This window comes from Argopecten irradians, chromosome 2 (assembly GCF_041381155.1).
Source record: "Argopecten irradians isolate NY chromosome 2, Ai_NY, whole genome shotgun sequence".
Classification (NCBI taxonomy): domain Eukaryota; kingdom Metazoa; phylum Mollusca; class Bivalvia; order Pectinida; family Pectinidae; genus Argopecten; species Argopecten irradians.
Genome location: NC_091135.1, coordinates 8,509,224 through 8,530,063, shown reverse-complemented (window position 1 = coordinate 8,530,063; position 20,840 = coordinate 8,509,224). Strand labels below are relative to the sequence as shown.

Below are 20,840 nucleotides of genomic sequence, written 5' to 3'. Positions count from 1 at the left end.
GATAGACTGGATAACTTTTCGCGTCATCGATAGCATAATTCACCGTAGGGGATGAACGTAACATAGAGAACAACGTAATGGCTGCCTTGAGGCCCGCCTCGCGGTAAGTTTGCCTCTGTTTGTATCTTTATCAATCAACTTCTTAATTATCAATGCCGTCTAAAGTACTTTTAATTCACTACAGATTTATCGGCTGTTAATGGATTACTTACAGAATGTGCCGGTTTTTTTTTCAAACATTCAAGGACAAACATCGTACGCTCATAGATCTAACGTTGTTATCGTTAGGACTTCTAGTAATTTTGCTTGGGTTCCGATGAATAGGTGACGGGGTCAAATGTCCCCCGTGCAGTCACATTATTAATCATCTTGTGACAACCTCCTCTCGTAATATCATTATTTTACTAATCTCATGAAAAGATAATCCTTTATAATGAAGATCAAGTATTTCACGACGAAGTTTACCGTCCGAATCTTCCACACACGTTTTTCTTATCAGTCGCAGCCATTTGCCTATCAAACTCTAGAACATTATCAGATAAACTCCGCCCACTCGTTCTATCACCTGACGTCGGGTAGACTATCTAAACTCCGCCCCTCCAGACGATTGACAGAACCACTCGACCAGTTGATATATCTGTCGCTCAACATACCGAGGTATTACATAATTTATTTTGTCAACGGTTAGACCGACACCACAGTAAGATGCTCCACCGCTGACAATTGGAATTTGTTCTCAATCGAAATCAGGAGCAATCCAAATAAGTATTTTTCTCCAGTTACAAAAGTTACTTACTTTACACCATTACCACCATTGAAAAGTTTGAGCTTCTTATTTAACTTCAAGATAAGATAAATATATAAAAAATGATTGCGTCTCAAAAATATTCCACGTCAAATATGTCTAATATTGGAATGAGGTATTGATTGTGCATGCACCAAATGCAAATAAGTTACTTTATATGTATTTTTGTGTTAACTACTAATTTTCTGTTGATAATATATACACTATTAAACATCAGTTATTGTTCACATGATGAGTATCGTTTATGCTCTAGATCTGTAAGTGGTGGTGCATCTTTAAGGGCTTGAATCAAAATATACCGATACATGTAATTTCGATTGCGGACGACATTGGCAGTCGATGCTTGTATACCTTAAAGCCGACAATCTTGCGGGGATATTTTCACAATTTCAATATTCCTATTATCACGAAAATAGATCCGAAAATTGTGAAATGGTTAAATTATGCATATCACGAAAATTAAATTTGAATCGAGATGACTATTTTCTCGTTCTCGCGAGAACTGTGACGTGAAATAGCCGGATGTACGGTTTGTTTATACGTTTAGTGCCCGTAAAATTAATTTGCTAGGGAATTTTATAAACACTGTTGATAAATTTACTCTAAATTGATATATGAATACGCCACAAGGAGAAAAAAGGTGCAATTATGGGAGAAAAAAAATAAAAATAAAATAAGAGGCAGGGGAGAGGCGGTGTCAGAGAAAGAAATAAGAAATTATACAAACACTGTTCCTCTGCCCATAAGGATGTTTCCGGCCAAATTTGGTTACATTCCTAGTAAATGTTGACACACCATGACATAAGCTCAACGGCCCTTCGGGCCAAGTGAGCTAAAACTGTTCCTGCTGTTGCTGTGGTTTGTTGTCGGATAAAATTAAACATTGATATTTTTTCAATGGTTTCAAGGATAAATATGGTATGTCTGTATTAATATATACCCATTCTACCAAAGAGACAATATTAGACCACTGATGCGGCTATACTGCTGAATTGTGCTCATATTTTAGATACATGTATTTTAGGAATGTTTCTCTTTTATTTGATAATACTTTCAGTTTGAAACTGTGAAGGAATCTAAAAATATCAATGGTACTGTATATGCACTTAAAATAAAAATGTTTGATAGAAAGATAAATCTGCTACTATTCTACGTCCCAAATGAGGATGATATGTTTTAGAATATACAACTAGAACATTAGGTAAAAGTTTTATTATAGATTGCGGAGACTGCAATATATGCTTTAATTATGAGTTTGGCCATTTTAATTAAATACAACTAAACGAATTTTATTAGGTCTTCTCTCCACCTCTCAAGTATAACCAAAAAAACCACCAAAACTATGTTTGCCGTACTAGCCCGTGTAGCTTAGAGACCAGTCGGCGTTTAATTATTCAAAATAAATATACAGACAATTTAACATATATTCTTTTGCATACTAGCGATTTACAAATGAAATCATTCCATATTTTTTAGAAATTATCGCAATATTTACTTCAGGTCAAGGGTTACTTACATATTGCCTACATCTTTGTATTAACATGTAAATATTTATACTCTTCAGAAAATAATGCAGTTTGATGCCATAAAACATTATTTTGATACCTTTTCGGATAAAAAGTGAACCCTGTCATACATCTCTACTAGGCAACTTTAAGTTGGCCAAAGCACAGCCCCTGGAACCTTTTGGATTTTTAAACGTATTTCAAGGGTTTGCATTAATGTTGCTATAGGTAACATTTAGTTTTCATCAAATTGGTTTGTGGGCAAATTTCCATTGCTCGTGAAAGAGGTCCTTTGAAAAATATGTAAAATGCTATAGGGACCGCAGAATCAAACCAAATATAGATTGCAGGAAATCCCCTTTTGGGCACAAGATTTCTTAGAGAGGTGAATGTTTAGGAGTCTGCTGATTGGGTATTCAGGGCGCAACAGTTTAAAATGTTTAATGTGTGGATTGGGCAATGCATGTAGATGTAAAATATGTAAAGAAATTTTAAAAAAATCTGTGAATTGTGTTTCGGACAGGGGCAGGTAATCAATATTGTAATTTTATGAATAATTTGGTCAATTTTTGGTGCGGAATTCAACATAAGATGGCACACCCCACATTAAAGTTAGCACGATGGTAGATCTTAATTTCTTTTTATTCACAGGTATGCAAGATGGCATTCTCGAAAATTAGTGACAGGTGACCAGACTTAAAAACTCCATTTAACCTGGACAGTGGCAAACGTTAATATATAGTATATAGCGAAATTATTTGGTTCTGCAGTCTCACTACAACCTTTTGTTTCACCTGGGTATGACAGGAGACTCTCCCAATAGGATCTACATGTATCCCCATCGTGATATCTATCAGTATGATATTCCTCACTCCCTGACATACCCTTCATAACCTGACGTCGATCATGTCACATTTTATGAGAAAGTTTAGAACCAATTTCATTCAAATCCTTCATGTTTTCTAGCCAATATACAACCTCGTCAAAAGCTGACGAGTTGATAAAGACACATGCGTTACAGTTAGATCGGGATGATAAACAGTTACATAACTCTCGTGTACGTAATCTTGCCTGTGACCCTACTATACTTTACATAGAGATAATTTGACCAATAATACTTACGATATACCTGGCCGAGAACAATAGTTGACCTTGATTTACAAGTTACATAGAATGCAACAACAAACCAAGCAATCGTTCGACTCTCTCATTGGTCGCTCTAACCACACCCTCTGTCATCAACCACGTGCACCCGAGTCATACCATGTGCTGCGAAGATGTCAATTGACATTTTCGTAAGCTAACAAAAATCCAAAATCTTCAAAACACTCCGTACTGCTTAAGATTTTAGCACTGACGTCTGTACAATGACCACCTATACAATCATCTAAAACCATGATCAGCATATGTCCATGACATCGCACGCGTTTAACAACCTCCCTCAAAACTTTGGTAAACACATATGCGGCCGACACTATACCAAGTTGCAACATATAAATAAACATTTTCCGTCTACCATGATATAACCCAAATATATATCTTCCGTAAAAAATATCTATATGAGGGTATGCAGTCTTTATAACAAATGTAAACAAATATTCTCACACATCGAAAAGATTCCTAGAGATCTACACTGTTATCTCTAGCAGATTTATTGTTATTCAAGCACTTTGGAGGGATTATTTCCTTAAAGATGCTCCACCGCTGACAAATAGTATTTTTTCACTATAAAAAACAGGAGCAAACGATTTAGTATTTTTCTTCAGTTACAAAAGTGACTTACTTAACACCAAAGAAAGACAATAATGATGGTTTTCATGTGACTTTTTCATTTTATTTTGAAAATTGCTTTTCTACACAAATACCATCGAGTCCATTTACACTGCTGGTGCGGCAGTTGTAGTTTGGACATGGAAAAAGTGCGCCAACTCCTGCAGCCTACAAATTTACAGAATAACCATTCAGAGAAATAAAATTCTAATTTTCACTATTACAGACACTATCATTATTATTAAACGTTTCAATTTTAATTATCCCAGACATAGACATTTTATTTTATAAAAAGGATTGATCTTCATTGTTTATCAAATAACATGAAACAGTTTTTTAATTGATTGTAAGATAAAAGATGTGTAGGAAAGGGAGGTTATATTTATTATTTTATTTTACACGTGGATACTTACGAATGGCAAGCCAGAGGACAAGCGGTGTGAGACAGTGTGTTGACAGTGCCAGTAGAAAACTGTGTATCTACCAAATGGTCACACTCCTTCTGACATTCATTCAACCTAGCATCAGATCCGAGATCGTCAACTAAGTCTGTAACCAGCTGTTTGAGCTCGTCAACATGGAAGACGTTCACTAAAAAGGAAAAGGAATATGACAAGATCTATATACATAAATCTTGATAATTGTCGATTAAAAAAACAAGTATCATACTCGTTCCAAAACATCTGATGATATTTTGTCCAGAGGCAAGACACATAGTCTTCCATTCAGTTTGATTTTTATTTGCCTTAATACGGTTACAAAAGTATATTGTTCCTTTGAGGCCTTTCAAGGCGTTCCAACAATATTTCTGTGTTTGAACCGATTACAATTACATTAACCATTGGACTCACATAGACTGTTCACGAACGGGTTCGAGCTGAGATCTAAAGCCTTCTTATGGGGTGCTGTCATTACCAAAGGCAATGCAACAACGAGGAAAAGAGCGAACTTCATGATGATGTGTAGACTGAACAGGCTATCGACCTGTACAACAAATGAAGAAAGTATTGCATATAAAATAAAATGAGAAACCGTAGTTTGAATTAAAATACGGTGCTTGGCATAATAATTAACACTAGCAAAGTAACATGAATGCATTAAAAATAATACAAATATCGACAATTGCTTCATTTCAACTCTAAAAAAAATTATAAAAAGATAGATTTATATCATCTATTAATTAATAAAACGGACGTCTCAAACATATTTCTTCATAAACAAAACTGTTGATAGAAAAAAATACCAAGACATTCCTCATCCTTAGCTTACCTTCCACGTATGTTACTCCTTGCAGACGGATAGGTCGAGACAATGGTATGAGCTGTTTATATATAGGCAAATCTACGTGCATACATATACATGTGGCATGTCACGCTATCAAAAGATAGCTTTAAAAAAACTAAACAGCTGTGCATTTTTCCAACAGTCAAAGACACGTTACGCCAATCCAACAATCCAAACATTATATTTGCTGCATATTCATGCTTTATTCAATTATACATTAATGACCCTAATCAAAACATATTACGCTAAGTAACACCAATCATTTAGACGTTTGATAAAACACCGAATTACTGTTATAACAGTTTTGCAATCCTATCATTTTTCTACTAAACCGCATCCCAATATTATCCATTTCCGTCACACCAGCTTTATTTTAAAGACATGACATTGTATGTTGTTTCTCTAACGCATAAATAAACTTATTATAATTATTATTATTTCAGATCAAGAACGTGATAAAAGTCATACGGTGTTATCTGACATAACAAAACTATTATACTATATTACAATTATACTATATAATATTTATACTGTATAATATTTATTCCTAAATCTTATATTATACTCGTTCTATTTCCATAACTTAAGCTTCTATCCATTGCACAACGTATGTTCATGTTCCTATTTATTACTTACAAAAATGTTTATTTGAAATAGAGTCATGTGAATATGATTTCACATACTTATCACACGAAAAAGTATACCTTTATTTGCAATAACTATCTTTCATTATAAATGTCTCATAATTTAAGGTCATTGATTTATGGACTTAGGAGAAACGTCATTGTTATATGTCTGTGAGTACTACAACAAGATGTCTAAACCAAACTCTTTTTTTTATTATTTCGGTATGATTAATTCAGATGAAGCAGTTTGTTTTTGATTGATTTTATTCGTATTCACTAAGCAAATAACTCCGAAAATACATTTGTCATGTAACCTATATCAAGGAGAAAAAGCAATGCTGTTTCTCTAACAAACTGAAGTCTTATCTATGTTCTTATTGGTAGACAACGACGAATGGTTCGTGGAAATGTTCAATGTCGTCACGAATCCTAACACGTGCGACGGAGGGCAGTGTATCTATAACATAAGACAAAATTTAAATGGTGCTATACACCTGGCTGACTTACGGACGTAAATTAACTCTCTATATATATAAACTATGGATGTTTTCATTCGGTCCAATCCCCTAAAGGCAGTAAAAGTCAAACACGGACCTACAACCATGCTACGTTTCCGAAACATAGGAATATTAAAAGTTTAAAACATAAAAACATAAGAAAATATATAATATAAATAGCCTTAGATGAGGTTACAACACCAAATATGTGCGAAACATAAAAGGGCCGGCGTTATGAAAATTACAAATTGATTTATTTAAACTAATTCAGAAGGTGATAATAAGTATAGAATTAACGGTAAGCAAACAACTTTGGTAAACCTTTATACCATGTGTACTTAAGATCAAATGCAGTTTCTATTGATTTTTTTTATTAAATTGAAAACGTCATTTCGTCCTAGTATCAATCTTCATTTAGCTTTTTATGCTCTTTGGGCGAGATGAATACGTATACCAATATAATGCTGACAATTCTTTACCACAATTCGTTTCGAATTTTTAACAGAAAGACATTTTAACGTAGGACAATCTAAGATAAAAGTCCCACAGGGTAGTATCCTGTGTGTAATAAATTTTGGTATAAGAACAAGAGGCCCAAGGGCCTTAACGGTCATCTGACTACCTTGGCAATAATCATATATGAAATTACTTAAATATAGTGTCATGGAAGTCATCTTTGATTGGGGTCAACCAGTAACAACACTTTGTCGGGACCATGTCAGGATCATTTCATGCAAGTTTCAGCGAAAAAGCAACAGAAAAACTGGAAAAGGAGTCCAAAATGTGTTTTCAAGAAGGCGGCTGTGGTGGTCATCTTAGGAGTTCGGATCAACCCGAAAAATAACAACACTTTGTTGGAATCATGTAAGGATCATTGTTCATGTAAGTTTCAGACAATTCACAAGTGTAGAACTTGTAAAGAAGTTTTACATGGCGGCTGTGGTCTTAGATATCGAAGAATAGACACGAAAAATAACAACTAATAGTCGGGACCATGTCAGGATCAAATCCTGCAAGTTTCAGCCAAATCGCACCGGTAGAACTTGAGAAGAAGTTCAAAATGTGTTTTCAAGATGGCGGCTATGTCAGCCATCTTGGAATTCGGATCAGCCCGAAAAATAACAACGGTTTGTCGGGACCATGTCAGGATCATTTCATGCAAGTTTCAGCCAAATAGCAAAGGAAAAACTTGAAAAGAAGTTCAAAATGTGTTTTCAAGACGGCGGCTGTGGTTGCCATCTTGGGAGTTCGGATCATCTCGAAAAATTACAACACTTTGTCGGACATGTCAAGATCATATCATGCAAGTTTCAGCCAAATCGCAGGAAAGATAAAGTCAGTAAGGAAGAAGAGAAAAGATAAGATCCTAAATTAAGTCGCCTTTTTACGATAATGCAATATGGGAAGCAGTTACCATTTTAACGCCCTACCAGCAGGGCTATTCCGAATCTGAGGTTCAGTGTTGGTTGACATTCCTTGCAACTACGACAAAAACGCTAAGATATAAAAGTAATATGTTTTATTCGAGATACAAACAATATAGAAACAGTTCACTAAAACCAGCTTCTAAATGCAGGAGAACATTGATTTACAGTATATTTAACAAAACTTTTTATTCTTCTAACTTATCATATGACTACAAGGCCCGATGTACTAATAATAAGGAGTTACCTACTCACCTCAGGAGGTGACCCGGCTGACAATATGTTGTCTAGATACCAAAGTGACAGATATAGCTAACACACGGTCTTACAGTTGTATATACCCGTAACAGTAACATAAAAGGGTAACGGCATCAATTCAGGTTACATTCTCCAGACGTAACCGATTCAACGGAAGTGGTATTGACCTGATACCCGTATGTAATAATCAAAATACACGTGTATGAAAATGAAAATTTACCACACCATTATGTAAGTATAAACATATCAATTTACTCCTGTCTCACTACTCCTCTCTTAAAAACAAATAGACTTGAATATTTGTTTCAAGAGAAAAAAAACTATATAACTGGGGTGTGCACCCTGAAAAATATTTAACTGTTGGTAAATTAATTTCATAACAGCATTATACTCTTAAAGATGCTCCACCGCTGACAAATGGTATTTTTCCCTATCACAAAACAGAAGCAGACGATTTAGTATTTTTTCAGTTACAAAAGTTACTTACTTAACACCAGCTTCTAATTTTATTTCAATATGAAAATATTAGAAAAAAATTAATTGCATCCCAAAAAAATCCGTGGCACTATGTTCTATATGGAATGAAGTTCTGACTGCGCATGCACCAAAAGCAACATAAAAATAGTTTATTTTTGTTTGTTAATTATACATATATATACACTATTAAATAATTCAACACCAAGTATTGTTCAAATGAGGAGTTTCATTTATGCTCGGTCAGCGATAGTTAACATATTTACAAAATACTAACCAAAATTCAGAAAATAAAATCATTATAACGCTTAAAAAATTAAGGGCTTAAAAATTGTAAAACATTGTATAAAAAAGTTATAACAGACAACATTTTTTAAATAGTTCCTAAAACGGACTAAATATCATAAACTTTTACTTTTATCAAGCTTAACAACCAAACAGTGTTGAATCAATAACGATAATTAATAACAACTAAATGACAATAATTCGTGGAAAGCACCAATAAGTTCTATTACAACTGTCATTGTTAATACTCACGCCCAGCGTATATTTGAAATAAAGAGAATTATGTACAACATCCTGAATATAGTGAATCGATACACTCCCTAATCGAAACCTTCGAATGTATGCTCCTCCAGTACGATTGAATGGCACTCAATTACTGAATTACGTCCTTGACTAGAATACTGGTTCTCCGTTGACGTTCCTGGGCCTCTCTTCCTCTCCCCACTTCACTAATCTTCTTCCTCCTGTCAACATCCATGAAGCCAGGAGCAGGTAGCATCCTTGCCCAAATGGGGTTTACAAAGTTGGTGTTTTGCACCTCCTTCCTCCTTTCCAGTCTGGCCCTGCAGGTAGGGCGTTAGAATTGGGTGACACCCTTATATCCCTACGGCCCAATAGTCCGAAGGCCCGTTAGTCCGAAAATTAGTAAATATTGCAAGTTAGAGAGTTGTTATAATTAACGTATTTTGACGAAAACATTTTTCGGCACTGATGATCTGACAATTTCTATGGACAGCAAGTTGTCATTTCTTCATGAGCAATGCCAGGTCAAAATTACATCAAAATAAAAAAAAAATAGATAAAAAAAAATAATAAAATAACATCTTACATTTTATAGGATATTTCACAAGCATACATTCTATGGATTATCTTCCAAACATGCAAGCTTTAAAATGTCCTATTGTTAGCCTTTTGTACACTGTATTGCATTAGGATTAACATTGTTTCATGAATAAATGATGTATATAATCAAATCTTATCGAAAAATGACTTTTATTATACCTGTAAACGTCGTTATTTTGTACAATATATACATGTATTTAAGGACTTATTTTTGCTTCCCCATTCTTTGAATTGTTTATTCTACCCATAATGATGGAAATGGTCCACATAATGATATTTTTTTCGGGGAAATATTAAACAGGATCACATTGTACATATACAAAACAATACTCTTTAATATCAGATACGTTTATGTATTTCAAGATTATGCTCTTTTGAAAATACGCTACATTTCGTTGTTTCATATCATTTTCCGTATCAATTCTATAGTCACATACATGTAAGTATACCTCAGCAAGTTTACAACAAATCTTTTGCATCGAAAACTGTAATAAACGTTTGTTTCATTTCAAGTACTATTCGCATATAAATCCCAATTGTATTATCTGTTTTCGGACTATCGGGCCTTCGGACTATTGGGCCTTCGGACTAACGGGCCTTAGGACTAATGGGCCTTCGGACTATTGGGCCGTAGGGATATAAGGCGGTCACCTAGAATTGTACCTGCTGCCCCATGATCGTAAAAGGCGACTAAATTTAGGATCTTATTTTTTCTATTCTTCCTAACTGACTTTATCCTTCCTAATGCCTCCCTTGGCACCGCCTCACTTTTGGCCTTGAGTTGAGCGTTCGCCCCTGTGAGGAAGGATCTGGATTTTGTCCCCTGGTCGAGACACACCAAAGTCTGTAAAAGTGGTAGTTTCTGCTCCTGCTTAGCGCTCAGCAAAAAGGGAGTGGGACGACTGGTTCGTCCGTTGTCAGTATAATGTGACCGGGTGGGGTGTGTTGCTTGGTGTTTTCGGCGGCATGCTTCAGTGATATAGCACTATAAAAAGGGCAAAAGTTCCACTATACAAGAAGACACAACATGAATATACCGCAGTCTCCCGAAACACGCACCTCGCACAACATACACGCAACACACCGCATACATGGGAGGCCGTCCTTACATGACCATAGCTGTTAATAGGACGTTAATTAATCAAACAAACAAACAAAAAATCCTTTCCAGTCCTCCTTGCAAGATCCTCACCGCTGTCCGATGTTCCATGCACTCTGAAGAGGTACTGCCTTAGCTTCGCAATTTGTACAAACGAAGCTGTACATCCCGTTGTAAAGCACAGGTGCTTCCGAAATGTGGGATGGTGCACCTTCCACCAATGGCCTGGAGGGCCGCATAGCGAGTATACAGAGGTCCCCTACAGCTTACAACCGGACACGACATTCCCTCCTCCCACTTCATGTTGACATCACTGTCCAGTGATATGGCCTCTTCTGTGCCCACCCACACACCAAAGTACGTCCATAATTCTGGGGAAGTCAAATAAACCAGGTCAGAGATCTCTATTACCCAAGTAAAGAGATGTTGCCAAATTAAAAAGATTATCTCTGTACATATATACAAGGTTAACGTTTTCCTATTTTGGCATAGACTTGACATAGTTTTATCGTTCCCCTCTTGTCATAACAAGAATAATCTTTCAAGTCAAAGATATTCTTCCTGTTCTAGTTTTTACAGGAGATTGAGCTGAAGAAGGCGTTATAACAGGAAGGGAAGATTGTCGAGGTGAGACAGGAAGTGGAGTAGAAGACCGAGAAGAAACGGGAAGTCCAGTATCTGGTGAATTGCAACCCTGGTATGGTTTGAGGTGGTCCACATGGATATTGATCGACTTGTTTCTTTACTCGATATGTAACATCAGTGACGCGATCAAGTATAGCCCTGTCCATCCTTGTCCAAGCTTACTTTTTTGTTCGTTTGTTTGTTTGATTAATTAACGTCCTATTAACAGCTATGGTCATGTAAGGACGGCCTCCCATGTATGCGTATGATGCGTGTATGTTGTGCGAGGTGCGTGTTTTGGGAGACTGCGGTATATTCATGTTGTGTCTTCTTGTATAGTGGAACTGTTGCCCTTTTTATAGTGCTATATCACTGAAGCATGCCGCCGAAGACACCAAGCAACACACCCCACCCGGTCACATTATACTGACAACGGGCCAACCAGTCGTCCCACTCCCTGTATGCTGAGCGCTAAGCAGGAGCAGAAACTACCACTTTTACAGACTTTGGTGTGTCTCGGCCAGGGGACAGAACCCAGAGCCTTCCTCACAGGGGCGAACGCTCAACTCAAAGCCAAAAGTGAGGCGGTGCCAAGGGAGGCATTAGGAAGGATAAAGTCAGTTAGGAAGAATAGAAAAGATAAGATCCTAAATTTAGTCGCCTTTTACGATTATGCAATAGGGGCAGCAGGTACAATTCTAACGCCCTACCTGCAGACACCACGTGAGATCAACTCACAGTTACAAATAGGATGTAGGGAAACCATGTGTCAGATTAGACAGGTTTCGCTCTATTGACCATTCATTCATACCTACGGGTATAATACTGGCTGGTCTAGGGCAATAAACTCATGTCGCCTGAGGCTGTATTGCATGACTACCCATGCAATAAAGCCTCGTGACGTCACGGCGTCAACAAAATCTCTTTTTCCTCGCCAAAATTTTAACTTTTTTTTTTTTTTTGCAAATATGACTTGTTTTACTATAAAAGATGTAAACAACGGAATTTGTGTTGAAAATATCACGTATTTTTTCATGAATGGAAAATTGACTTCCAGTCGCTAATTTCTTCGAATTTATTTTAAAATGGCGGGATATTATAGTTGTAAAATTGCAATAAAACGTCGAGGTATGAAAGAAAAAGTGGATATGATGGATAGGGATATCCTACCCTCGGGATCACAAAAATGTTGCAAAACCCTGGGCAAGCCTCGGGTTTTACAACATTTAGTAACCCTTGGGTAGAATATCCCAAACATATGAAAGAGTTTTATATTTTATTATGTTTAACCATAATCATCAGATTATGTTATAAGGGATGTGAAATATCTGAGCTAAAAGACTGCATATTATCCAAACACCGTCAAGAATCTAGAATTCCTATTCTTCGTCAATTACAAGTTTTAAAAATGTGTTACAAATGATAGTGCAAGACTCTAATTATGTTTTTGTTTTAATTTTTAGAACAGTAACAGCTTGGAAGGAAGGGAAGCAATAATTTCGATGGAGCAGTGAACATAGATGTAAAATTTTGGTTGGTCCAAAAAACTTTTTTTGTTTTCATTATAGCAGCGTATTTTTCCTTTGTTCAAAATAGACTGTCCATTATTTTGGGGAATAATGGACAGTGACTCTATAATAATAGACAGCGAGTTACATAATAGACTCCTTGGTGTTCATTATCTAATACAATGGTTCTATACAACAAAGGTAACTTTACTAGCTGGGTTTTAATCAAATAACACGTTGTAAGTCAAAACAGTTGATAACTAAATAATAGTCATGGCTAGCTGAGTGCGTTCCTAATAAGTCATGACTTAAGTTGCAAAATCGTTTATAACATAATAATTTTTCTTTGTTTTCATGCTAAATCGGGCATTCTAATTGGACGACTTATTTTCATACAGCTATGGCACGGTGGGGAATCACGTGGTCTGTAGTTGGTGTGTTACTCGAATCAAAATGGCGGCCGCCAGCAGTTTTGCCAGAAAAGGAAGTAAGTCACTGAAAATACCTTTTTGTATCGGCATTTTATAGTGACGAGCATATGCTATACATAATTCTAGACAAACCCATACCTTAGTTGTGTTGCAACACTCTGTACTTTTCTGTAACATTCTGACCAAAGTTTTGAATCGGAGCGATTTTGATCGTAGTAGAATTGGTAGTATACACGAACATACACTTTTCGTACGTTTTCTGTGTTGAGACAGGGCCCTTCGCTGTAAATGTGATATTGTCTAAATGTTAAAGTCTACATTCAATTGCACATCTAACCTTTATGGCAGAAAACATCATGTTCATTGTTAATTCTTTGGTTTTACGAAAGGATGAGTAAACACGTACCGTTTTGGATTGATGAGTTGACACGAACTGTTACATATGTCCGTTACTTTAACTAGTCTAAGCTGACAAACAATGATATTGTAATAATTATGTTCAAGTATATTTACATGATTAACTCATACCAGTTAGAATCAACCGCATGATGTAGTATGTAGGCGGTTAAAATTTAACGGAATATGTTAAACAAGCTATCGTTCAATAGAATATCGTTCAATATCTATGACAACTGTTTTAATAACCAGGACATTCACAACCTACTGCATCAAAGCCATGACTGCATATCATCTGGTTAAGGAAACAAACGGGATGATTGGGGAAGGTCATAACACTTTGTGTCTGTGTCCGTCCATTTCTAGAAGATCAATATATATATATATATATACGGTATCTAACATACACGTTTAATGTTTTTAAGTATTGGTAATGTTGAGATTTGTTTGTTAATCAGTTTTATAGATGAATATGTTATAGAATGAATCTACAACTTAGTCAAAGAAAGACATTGATGATTTCTCGTAACCAATATAGGCTGACATAATACCAACCATAACTTTATTCATCCAAAGGGAAAATCACAAACAAGATTATAAACCACAAACAAGTAATTTGTACAACATCAATAACACACATTTGGTATTTTTCAGAGACCGGAAGAAAACGCCTGTCAGAACGACGGAAAGAAGGAACGGTTAAAGTGTCGCCATACAAAAAGATTCCTGTGTGTAAGATGGGTTAAGTCTCCTTGCAATGAATCAAGAATGCTACCGGATTAAAATAGGACTGTACAGAAGAGTATAAATATAACCAATGAACAAAACCCATGCTTCAATGTGTATTTATTGAGTATTTTCAAAACAGCAGTGTTAACATTAAATATACAAATGTATAAATAATCAAGTACAATATACGTAAATTATACTAGTTGTCAATCATAAGATCTTCCAACCATTAATTAGAGTCGGTTCCGTAGTGATTCTTTGTATCATATCGTTATATGTTGATATGCTGTATTAAAAGGCCAGATAATATACAAATTTTGTAAAATGGCTTTTAAAAGGGAATATGGGCTACACCACACAGTGTCTTTCAAATTCGCGAAACTTGTAGGGAACGTCTTTATTTGGAACATATATATTAGAATTACGGTTATAAAAAGGGAACTAGTCTCGTCATTTTGACTAAAGGAATAAAGATTGTGAATTATGGAAAGACCCAATGTCATGACTGTTTCCTTCAGAAATAAGACTTAAAAATCTTTCACTAAAAATTCCGGAGTTATATAGTCAAATACATATACATGTATGTGGAATAACACCAGGGATCCCTTGTATTTCAAAGACAATTGACAAATTAATCACAAATTTGTTATATTCAACACTCTAAAAAGTAAAAGTAATTCATCAATATATTTACCAACGACAGTGCTTAAATACCCTTGGACTGCAGTTACTGAAGATCAACTTGATGTAAGCCAATAATGACTGTACGGCATATTTTACAGATTCCTGTTGTTTTGTATGGCATGTTTGTTTAAGGATGAATTTGAATATATTTTTTATGTTATGGAGATATAACACAAAAATCTGAGTGTACTCTAAATAAACCGCGAAGCGGTTTATGATGAGAGTACACTCAGATTTTTGTGTTATATCTTCATAACATAAAAAATCTATTCAAATTAATCCTTATAATTCAATTTAATAAAGATAATCTCTTCAATACTTAAAATTCATTTTGGGACTCTTTTGTCTATGAAATCATTACGCCGTCATCTCAGCCAATCAGAAGCAACGTCATAAACGGCGACGCCATTTTTTCCTTTATGGGCTGATAAAGTAAATTTTTAAGCCAATGAAAATGCTTGTAACAAGCAAAATTGAATTATAGTAAAATAAGGCAACGTACATATTTGCCATTTTGACTGAAGCTGCAAACGACGTCCACTTCCGGGACTTCAAACGGCTATATCCTTTCACCTTCTAATTTTGTGTGTTAAAGTTTAATCAATTAAATAAGTATACTATTCTTACTTTTAACTGGTATAGGTTCATCTTACATACTTGAACACACACTATCAATGTTTGTCAGATTAGTCAAACTGACGGAAATATGTAGCAGCTCGTGTCAACTCATCAGTCCAAAACGGTACGTGTTTACTCATCCTTTTACAAAACCAAAGAATTAACAATGAACATGATGCTTTCTGTCAAAAAGGTTTGATATGCAATTGAATGTAGACTTTAACATTTAGATAATATCACATTTACAGCGAATGACCTTGTCTCAACACAGAAAACGTACGAAAAGCATGTATGTTCGTGTATACTACCAATTCTACTACGAGCAAAATCGCTCCTATTCAAAACTTTGGTCAGAATGTTACAGAAAAGTACAGAGCGTTGCAACACAACTAAGGTATCGGTTTGTCTAGAATTATGTATAGCATATGCTCGTCACTATTAAATGCCGATACAAAGGGTATTTTCAGTGACTTACCTCCTTTTCTGGCAAAAATGCTGGCGGCCGCCATTTTGATTCGTGTAACACACCAACTACAGACCACGTGATTCCCCACCGTGTATGGAAAAACTCGAGAATGGCACGAATTTTCGACGTTATCGTGACCTCACAATATAAACGTTGCGTTGCATATTGAATTGGAAACATTATCCTGGGAAAATCAATGAAATTGTACGTGTAAATGTATAATAGTTTATCACTTAGTCTGGAAAATTAATTGAAAAAATTAATTGAAAATTATTGATGTTACTTTTTTTATTAATTTCATCGGGTTATGAAATAATCATGTTCACAAATTTTTGTGAGAATCCGTTACGCTGATCTAAGATTGTATAATGTTTATAGTGGATATTAGTAATAAAAATATTTCTTATTTTAAAAAAATAATGACTTTAATACATTGCAAATTGTCACATGTGTAAATTTAAATTATATGTGAAGTTTTGCAGAAAATTAAAAAAATGAGAAAATAGTAATAATATTATTTGTTGACAGTAAAAGTATAGGAAACCAAGATCGTTTATAAGATAGATGTGGTAAAGAAATAACAATAATGATGCAATTTCATTTCATTATATTCCGCCAATTGCTGTGGAGGCCTCGGGAGGGCTTGATGTTCGTGAATTTCCGGTCATGCGCTATGCTGTTTTGATGCGTCATGACTGACGTCATTCACTTATGACTCTGGATATTATTTATATCATGCATAGAGACGCACAAGTTATGCAGCTCTTGGATCAATACATTTGAGCCAATGCGATATGTTGATAACCTATGTCGAGACCGCTTGTTAGCTTTAATATATAAAGCTGTCCCAGATTTATGTTATCAAAAGATATTTTTTGTTTCTCATGATCATTACGTGACTTTTTAAGCAAGAACTCCACGGAAGTGGATGTGTCGCCTGTCCAGCAGTTTAAAACATCACAAAAATAGTTATTTACAATATAAAATATTGTTAATAATTAGGTTAAGTATTCAGGTCCCGTAACTCTTGTACATCTTGACGGCTTTTGGACCAGTATCAAACCCATCAGATATATCTTTGTTATAAGCACATCATTTGCATATAATATGCATAATTTGGTTGATATCGGATACTAAAAAAATACAAAAGATATTGAGCGGAAACCAAGAAATTATCTCTTGCAAATATTGACGGATTTGACCAATATCAAACCCATCCTAGATCTCATTGTTATAAAGCAATATACAAAATTTAGTTATAATCGAATAATGAATATTATTGTTATCACACGGAAACTCTGTTTTGATGATTGTAAAGTCCCGCAACTCTTGCAAATATTAACGGATTTTAACCAGTATCAACTAATCCGAGATCTCTCTCATGTAAAGCAATACACCAAATTCGGTTAAAATCGGACAAGGACAATAAATACTGAAGTTATCGAGCGGAAACCATGGATTTATCAGTTTTGACGATTTTTAAACTCTTGGAAATATTGACAGATTTTGACCAGTATCAAATTCGTTCGAGATCTGATTAGTGTTTAGCAATATATCACATTTGGTTGAAATCGGACAAGTAATACTACAGTTATCTAGTGGACACAATGGATTTATCTGTTTTGACGATTTTAAAGTCCTGAAAATTTTGCAAATATTGACGGATTTTGACCAGTATGAAACCCATCCGGGATCTCACTGATATAACGCAATATAACATTTGATTGAAATCTGACAATATTAAGTACTAAAGTTATTGCGCGGAAATCTTTTCCCGGACGCCGCCGACGAAGACATAGTTTCAGGCGACACAAAAACGATATAGGACCATTCAGTATTTTTTTTCATATATAATTTATGTTAAATGCATCATAAATGGCAGGCTTTCTTAATTTCATAAAAAATATAACTAAAAATTATGAAATCTCTTCGATATACATAACTGTACGATTGTAGATATTGTGCTGATTCAGCTTAATTACATCTTTGGGGTTAACCAACTTTGGGCCCCGTCTGTGTCGTCATTTTACTCCTTAGTAAACATTCCGTCTGCTCTAAGTAGATAACAATGACCTATGTCAACCAATATTTCACACAACTTTAAAATGAACAAGGAGCACGTCGGACTTGTACGATATTTTCTACGTGTCTGAAGTATTGAATCATTAATTTTATGTTTCAGAAACATGTTAATGATGTTTTTGTGAAATAAATCATGAATTTCATCCACTAAAGTAAAACGAAGCCTACTGTTTCTTTTTGTCAGACGTTTTTAAAAATATTAAAATGTTTCAAGATAAACTTACACTATTATTTTAAAGTATGTTATGCCGTATATGAGTGTAAATTGCCACCATAATACCACAAATGAATGCTTATTCCTTCAAAACGCCAGCTTGAAATGTCGAATCACTAAAACGTGACGTCATAGGAATGTTCGGGATCAAATTATCAAATTTAGAAATGGTAATCAAAACAAAGAAATTGAACATTTATTTACTCATATCGCAATATTTTCCTATCACAACTCTTACAGGTAATTCTTATTACCTGGTATCGAGTTCTATGCCTGATTAATCTCGATATTAGTGCTGAAAATATCTTTTTGATTGATATTGTTCCGCTACTTTTATTGAGTTTTAATTCGCAAATTCGAAGAGCGTCAGAACGCTTGTTTTCAACAGGAATCAACACCGTAGTGATAAAGACCTTCCAAGTGAATATTTGCATCGGGGGAACAGGGACATAAAAAGTTATTTTTCTCAAAAAGTAAGAAAAATAAAATACATTAATTTTACACTAAAAAAATCATTCTGATTTCGGAACAGTTGGAATTATGAAGATACCTCTAACAGTATTTTTATTATTATTATTATTATTATTTATGTAAATTAATAAGATATTGAAAAAGACATTGTAAATGGTCACATTTGTAAATTTGATATGACATATGTCAACTTATGGAAGAAATTTAAAAAAAAAATGAGAGAGCAAATAAAATAAAAAAGGGTATTGTATCCGTCGACAGTGAAAGTGGGCAAACAAGAAATGTTCATGAGGGACTCATCGTAAAGAAACAATAATAATGCTATTTGATCTCGCTATTTTATTTTATTCCGATCATTATTTTCTCTACACAAATACCATCGAGTCCATTTACACTGCTGGTGCGGCAGTTGTAGTTTGGACATGGAAAAAGTGCGCCAACTCCTGCAGCCTACAAATATACGAATAAACCATTCAGAGAAAGAAATAAATGAATATAAAACTATCATTCTTGATAAAAGTCTTCATTCTTGTTATCTATTTCTGTGTGATTTAAATACACTGGGAATATGACATTTTTCTTTTGTTCCAGGGAAATTAGACTAATGGCTTATCAACAAACAAACAAAACTTGTCATAAAACTTTTTTTGTTCAATTAATTGCACATATGTACATATAAAAGATGTGTGAGAAAGCAAGGCTATATCATTATTTAATTTTCTAGATGGATACTTACGAATGGCAAGCCAGAGGACAAGCGGTGTGGGACAGTGTCAGCAGAAAACTGTGTATCTACCAAATGGTTACACTCTAAACTACATTCGTTCAACCTAGCATCAGATCCAAGATCGTCAACCAAGTCTGTAACCAGCTGTTTGAGCTCGTCAACATGGAAAACGTTCACTAAAAAGGAAAAGGAATATGGCAAGATCTATATACTTTTGTGGTTTGTTTAGTTTTACGTCCTATTAACAGCCAGGGTCATGTAAGGACGTGCCAGGTTTGTTGGTGGAGGAAAGCCGGAGTACCCGGAGAAAAAACACCGGTCAGCGTTCATTACCTGGCAACTTTGGGATTCGAACCCGCATCCCAGAGATGGAGGGCTTGTGGTAATATGTCGGGACATCTTAACCACTCGGCCACCGCGGCCCTGATTTACAAAAATAAACAATAATATATAGAAACACACATTGTAGATAATGATGTTTTTGGACTCACATAGACTGTTCACGAACGGGTTCGAGCTGAGATCTAAAGCCTTCTTATGGGGTGCTGCCATTACCAAAGGCAATGCAATAACGAGGAAGAGTGCAAACTTCATGATGACGTGTAGAGTGAACAGGTTATTGAGCTGTAGAACAAATAAAGAAACATACTGTAATTAAATTTCAATAAAATGAATATTCGCATTTGGGATTATGTTATATGTGCGTAGCATAAGAAAACACTTGTCAATAATTCATATAGCTTTATTTTCCCGAATTTAAAGTTTTTTGTTATATAATATTTCTATTCTTAATTTTTTGTGTCAATGTTACTATTACTGACTATATAACGAATTTATCGCATCAAAGACCATTGATTTGTTTCATTAGGTATTTGTTTCCTATTTGTTTGATCACAAATCTGAAATCAACCTTGAAGCATGCTGGCGAAGGATACAAACATATAGGCCTACAAATTTATATATGTATTTCTTTCCGGAATCTGCAATGTATACTGTATAAGGGACCTGTAGAGTCTTAAT

At 35.0% G+C, this 20,840-nt stretch overlaps 1 protein-coding gene, 1 long non-coding RNA gene and 1 pseudogene across 2 annotated transcripts; 1 reads left to right on the top strand and 2 right to left on the bottom strand.

Moving 5' to 3' along the window:
* Window positions 1–4,122: 4,122 nt before the first annotated feature.
* LOC138314350 (uncharacterized) lies at window positions 4,123–5,441 on the bottom strand. The gene is made up of 4 exons (XM_069254654.1): window positions 5,350–5,441; window positions 4,932–5,064; window positions 4,494–4,671; window positions 4,123–4,248 (listed from the first exon to the last, which is right to left on the bottom strand). Exons 2-4 carry the CDS (start codon window positions 5,032–5,034, stop codon window positions 4,188–4,190), a joined length of 342 nt encoding a protein of 113 aa, XP_069110755.1. The 5' UTR covers window positions 5,035–5,064; window positions 5,350–5,441; the 3' UTR covers window positions 4,123–4,187.
* A 5,302-nt stretch (window positions 5,442–10,743) lies between these two features.
* LOC138314352 (uncharacterized) lies at window positions 10,744–14,851 on the top strand. Its single transcript, XR_011207361.1, has 4 exons — window positions 10,744–11,227; window positions 11,441–11,567; window positions 12,958–13,489; window positions 14,484–14,851. It is a non-coding gene; the product is annotated as an uncharacterized lncRNA (long non-coding RNA).
* A 4,603-nt stretch (window positions 14,852–19,454) lies between these two features.
* On the bottom strand, window positions 19,455–20,439 carry LOC138314351 (uncharacterized; annotated as a pseudogene).
* Between the last annotated feature and the right edge of the window lie 401 nt (window positions 20,440–20,840).